At 45.4% G+C, this 5,767-nt stretch overlaps 1 protein-coding gene across 1 annotated transcript in view; it reads right to left on the reverse strand.

Moving 5' to 3' along the window:
- The window catches only part of Tmem130 (transmembrane protein 130), a 26,373-nt gene that overhangs the window by 10,080 nt on the left and 10,526 nt on the right, over nucleotides 1-5,767 (reverse strand). Inside the window, exons 4-5 of the mRNA XM_021163843.2 lie at nucleotides 5,117-5,283; nucleotides 2,764-2,848 (exon numbers count right to left, since the gene is read on the reverse strand). Coding sequence (XP_021019502.1) covers nucleotides 2,764-2,848; nucleotides 5,117-5,283 — 252 coding nt within the window. The remainder of the gene's footprint in view (nucleotides 1-2,763; nucleotides 2,849-5,116; nucleotides 5,284-5,767) is intronic.

The raw sequence follows: 5,767 nt of genomic DNA on the forward strand, positions 1-5,767 counted from the left end.
TTGAAGCAGAATGGGGTACTGTCAGGAGCAGACCTATCTCAGTCAAAAGATCTTTTAATAATGAAATAATTTTAAATGCCATATTTTGTGGATCTCTGAGGTTTTTTAGCACCATCTATCATAGCATATTGGAACAAGCAAATATTACCTGTCTCAGCTACCTATTGTCTGTATAACTCAGGATGTATATTTCTGTGATAATCCAGATTAGTATCTAACATGACCATGAGTAACTTGCCATACTTAATTATCCTAAACAGTTTGTAATACCAGCTATTAAAAAGGCTGAGACTAAACCTTGTATTATTAAATGAGTTACATAGACACACTACTTATAAAAGAGTTGAAACATATATATATATTGTAACAAAATTAATCTTAAATTTTGTATCAATATAAAAAGATTTATACCAATGAAAACCTTAAACCTGTATCATTTACAGGTTTAATTCTGTACCAATTCTGTGCTAGTGTAGCAAAATATAACCTCAATTTTGCATCAAAGTATAAAGATCCTTACCAATGTGAGACTGTGGCTGTACAATGGTTTTTTTCGTTTGTTTGTTTTGGTTTTGGTTTTTGGTTAATCTGCCCTTATTTGTCTTATTTATCTAATTTCTTATAATATTTTTCTATCTTTTCAACTCCCTTTTCCTTACCTAAGGAAGAAAGAAAGAGAAAAGGAAAGAAAAGAGAAAAGAAGTCCCTGAATCTAACCTCTCTATAATTTCCTTCCTATTCAAGACCATAATTATTTCTAATTATTCCTAAAATGACTACCTATCCATAAAATGACCCAAACCATCCACCACAATTTACAGGATTAAGACAATGTATTGCTTGTAAGTTTTGTTTATTGCAGAATGGAAGACCAGGAAGGTAGCCCTGCCAGGATTCACCCCCAACCTCCGACCCCTACCCCCCACCCCCACCCCCACCCCCCCACGGGGGATGCTGGGATGCCTGCTGTTCCAGCTTCCTGATCAATCCTGCCTCAAACTGATACTGTTTCCAGAGTCTTGCTTCTAGAACATTTTCAGAACGCACTGCTAATTCCAGGTTACCTTGATTCACCCATCCAACCTTTCAGACTGTTGCAGTTGGGGCTTCAGCTAAGCCCTCAACTTTCTCAAACATACAAAGACTGGACAACAAATGCTACGGCTAGCTTTCTAAAATTTTAAATATTATTATTATTATTATTGTAATTATTGTAATTTTCTTGGGCCCACAAACAGGGAAAGTGGGCAGAGAGGCTAAAGACAGGGGAGGAGAGGTTAAGTTAGGGACTGACACTCAAAACCTCCATGGTGGCAGGTGGATTCCAACATTTTCCACCCTATCAAAGTTTGCTCAGCTTTTCAGATTCTCTTCATGCCACCTCCTGAATGAAGCCTTCCCCTGAGGGAGCTCACTCAGGAAGTGCTCATTCTTCCCCTGGGTGCCATGTGAGCACTGCTCTGTCCCCTGCTACTGTCTAGTGTTGTGTACACACCTCTGCCTCACTAGCCTGGGGTCTCCTTAGGGTCCTGGGCCAACTCTTCTTGCATCTGGAATGGCTGATGTTGAGGTATATTTGTTAATTTTTTTTCATGGCTGTAACAAGATGCCTAAGGGGTTTCTTTGGGCTAACAATTAATGGTAGGGAGTCATTGATCTTTTGCTATGTATTGTAATGCTAAATATTGCGTGCCCCCCCCCAACACCACCAAGGCCTGGTTGCCCCCAGGGAGAAGCCACACATTCTTCAAGTAATGCTGTGTTGCCTTGCACTAGTTTGGGGTACATGATTATAAAGTAAAAACTGTGGTCTCTAGGAAAGTTTTACGGGATCTCCTTTTGTCATCTTATACCTGCGCACAGATTGGTCATGCATGGACTGGAGCGATGGCTCAGTGGTTAAGAGCACTTGATGCTCTTGTAGAGGACCCTGGTTCTATCCCACCACCCACACAGCAGCTCACACCCATCTGTAACTCCAATTCTAGGGGATTGGATATTCTCTTCTGACCTCTCTTCTGACCTCTTCAGGCACACATATGGTGCATAGGCATACATTCAAGCAAAACAGTCATATGTGTAAAATAAATAAATTTAAAATAATTTTTACAAATAAAAATATTCTAAGAGAGGATAATAAACAAACATTAAATATATATATAATATGGTGGGCATATGATAAAAATCAGATGCATTATGGGAAGAGATATATTGTGATAGAAAAAACAGATATATGATCTAACCTATCAATTAGAGAACCGCCCAAACTATGCTTGTTAATAACCAGTCCCTCCTGCCTGTAAACTCCATAAAGAGAGACTCCAGGCTGTAACCTGGGACCCTTGAACATTCCCACTCCATGTTGCCTGCTGTCCATCTTGACAGTGTCTCAGGCTAATCCAGAGCTTCTCAATCTTCCTAATGCTGCAACCCTTTAATACTGTGCCTCATGTTATTCGATCCCTGGGGGGTCGCGACCCACAGGTTGAGAACCGGTGCTCTAATCTGTGCCATTGCTTAGTTCTGAATATCTCACTTCTTTTAGAAATCTATGCCAGCCCTTATTCTTAATTATTTGCCTAAGGGACCAGGAACCTGGAAACACATGGTGCAGATCTTGTTCTCTCCTGGTTCATAGCCATGGACAGAATAGTAGCATCTCTCCTCTAGGCTCTTTAAGGGACAGGGCAGGCTCTGTGGCATTATTGGTAGTGTAGAGAGGCCACAGAATATCCACACAGCACTCCAGGAGGGGTCACTCACCTCCCGAAGAACTTCAGGTTCATTGTCAGTTTTTGGAATGTCTGCAGGAGGGTGGGCCCCAAAATCTGGATGCCTTGAAGCGACTCTGTAAGGAAGGAAGAACCCATTGGATCCAGGTGGCCGAGGATTGGCACAAGGTGCACAGCCCCCTAGGCTGCATGGTCACCTCTGTGTCCTTGCCTCTGTTCCTGGTGCTGGCTCAGAGGGAGGCAACTGGAGAAGCAAGCAAGAGCCAGCTCTCTCACCCACTGTCACTATGCCACAAGAAAAGCACCAGCCATCACCAAAGGCAAGGAAATCCTCACAAGGCCTGAAGAGAGACACCTCGTCTGGTATCCTAGTTAGCTAACTCTGTCAACTTGACACATCCTAGGGTTGCCTGAAAAGAGAGTCTCATTTGAGGGATTGCCCTGGTTCAGACTGGCCTTGAACAAGCATGTCAGTGATGTTTTATCTTGATTCCTAATTGATGTGGGAAGACCCGGTCCACTGTGGGCAGCACCATTCTCTAGGCAGGCGCTCCTGGGCTGTGTAGGAAAGCCAGCTGAGCATGAGATGGCGAGTGAGCTGACACACGGCAGTTTTCCATAGTTTCTGCTGTACTTCCCTGACAGTTTCGGCTGTACTCCTCTGATATGCTTTCCTGATTACAGGTACTGTGTTGTGGACCAGCAAGCAGTTCTGCCTTCAGGTTCCCACCTTGAGTTCTTATCTTGACTTCTCTCAGTGATAGATTGTGACCTGGAGTCTAAGACAGAGAAAACTTTTCCTCCCTGGAGTTGCTTTTGGTCTGAGTGTTTTTATCCCAGCCACAGAGATCGAAACAGAACAGCTGGTAAAGACTAGACCTGAATTCCACCCTCGGCACGTTGTAAAGTGCCAGGTATAGTGACATCTGCTTGAAATCCAGAGCTGGGAGTGTGGAGATGTGTGGATCCCTGAGAGTCCCTGGGCAGCCAGACAAGCTCATGAGGTGAGCTACAGGTCAGTAAGAAACAGTTGTTTCAAAAGAATGTTGTTGAGCCAGGACAGGTGGCTCCTTCCTTTTATCCTAGCACTTGGAGACAGAGTCAGAGGGATCTCTATGAGTTCCAGGCCAGTCAGGGCTACACTATTAAAAATAATTATTAACTTTTAAAAGGTAGACTGGAATCTGAAAATTCAAGGTTTTCCCCCTGACCTCCACATGCAAATGCACACGTGTGCATACCCACCTGTGCATATGTGTTAAGTACAGTCTCAGGTCCACATCAAGCACACACCCTCACCCCACACATACACACATACAAAGACGTCTCTGGAAACTGTCCAGAGCCAGGTAGCTAGAGAGAGGCTTCCCACCCTCTGTAGGCAGCTTTGGCCTGAACTGTATTGACTGGGGAACAAAGAGCACCAAGGACCAGCTCCTCTGCGGCAGGGGTCTGGTCAAGCTCAGGCTCTGGGGGCAGGGTAACCTAAACTCAAATGCCAGAGAGTGGCTGCCTGTGGCCTTTGGCAGACTCTCTGAAGCAGACATGAGAGTGGAGATAGCTCTGAGGATATTGTTGGTATTCTGTCTGGACTCTACCCTGACAGTTACCTGGCAACAGCTGGGTATGCTCCTCCCCAGTTACCTGGCAACAGCCCAGTATGCTCCTCCCCAGTTGCCTGGCAACAGCTGGGTATGCTCCTCCCCAGTTACCTGGCAACAGCCCAGTATGCTCCTCCCCAGTTGCCTGGCAACAGCCCAGTATGCTCCTCCCCAGTTACCTGGCAANCTCCTCCCCAGTTGCCTGGCAACAGCCCAGTATGCTCCTCCCCAGTTACCTGGCAACAGCCCAGTATGCTCCTCCCCAGTTGCCTGGCAACAGCCAGGTAGGTCTGGCCCACTACAAAAGGGGCTTCTTGCCCCCTTCTCTTACTCTTACCTCTTGCTCCCTTGCTTCCCCCCTCCCCGCCCCATTCCCTTTCCCCCTCTCTCCATGTGGTCATGGCCGGCCTCTACTTCTCTACTCTCTCCCTCTCTCTGCCTTTCTCTGCCTCTACTACCTTCTTTACTCCCCTCCCCATGCCCTGAATAAATTCTATTCTATATATACCATCGTGTGGGTGGTCCCTCAGGGGGAAGGGGTGCCTTGGCATGGGCCCACTGAGGCATCCTCTTCCCCCACACCACACCACACCACACCCCCATAGAACATAATCTACCTCTTTATCTTTTTATAAACACATCACTCTGAAGCAGACATGAGAGTGGAGGTGGCTCTGAGGATGTCCCTTCAAGAGCAGCCCGATGCTAGCCTGGAGTCACCTGGAACTGGAAGGAAAGTTGTCTAGGACTTCTTGGGTAGCGCCAATCCGGCAGCAGACCTACCCCGCAGATCCAACGATGCTGAGAAGTCACCGGTCTTCTGTATAGTGCCCTTCGTGGTGTCTGGCTTTATCTGCTCCCATTCTGCCACCACCCTGACTTTCACGGTGAAGGTTCCAGGGCTCGAGTAGTTGTAATACACTACAGGGTTGTCAGTTATCAACAAGGTCCTGTGAGGTGACACGGAGAAGGGACAGAGACATCACTGCTTCCCCTTTCACTCATTCGGAAGTGAAATCTAACAGGGCATTAGGAAAAACGTCTGGAATGACTTGGGAAGCTGAGGGCAGGAGGATCTTAAGTTCAAGACTAGCCTGATGGGCTGGAGAGATGGCTCAGTGGTTAAGAGCACTGAATGCTCTTCCAGAGGTCCTGAGTTCAATTCCCAGCAACCACATGGTGGTTCACAACCATCTGTAATGGGATCTGATAACATCTTCTGGTGTGTCTGAAGACAGCTACAGTATAAAATAAATAATTCTAAAGAAAAAAATTATATATATATATATATATATATATATGACTAGCCTGAGCTATATACAGACAAGCTCTGTCTCAAAAACCAAAACAAAGATTCATAAATTCTTAAAATTGAATGTGTCAGTTCTAGCTTTCTATGTTTTTGTTTGTTTGATTTTTGTCTTTTGAGGGAAA

The sequence above is a fragment of the Mus caroli genome, chromosome 5, assembly GCF_900094665.2.
Source record: "Mus caroli chromosome 5, CAROLI_EIJ_v1.1, whole genome shotgun sequence".
Lineage (NCBI taxonomy): Eukaryota > Metazoa > Chordata > Mammalia > Rodentia > Muridae > Mus > Mus caroli.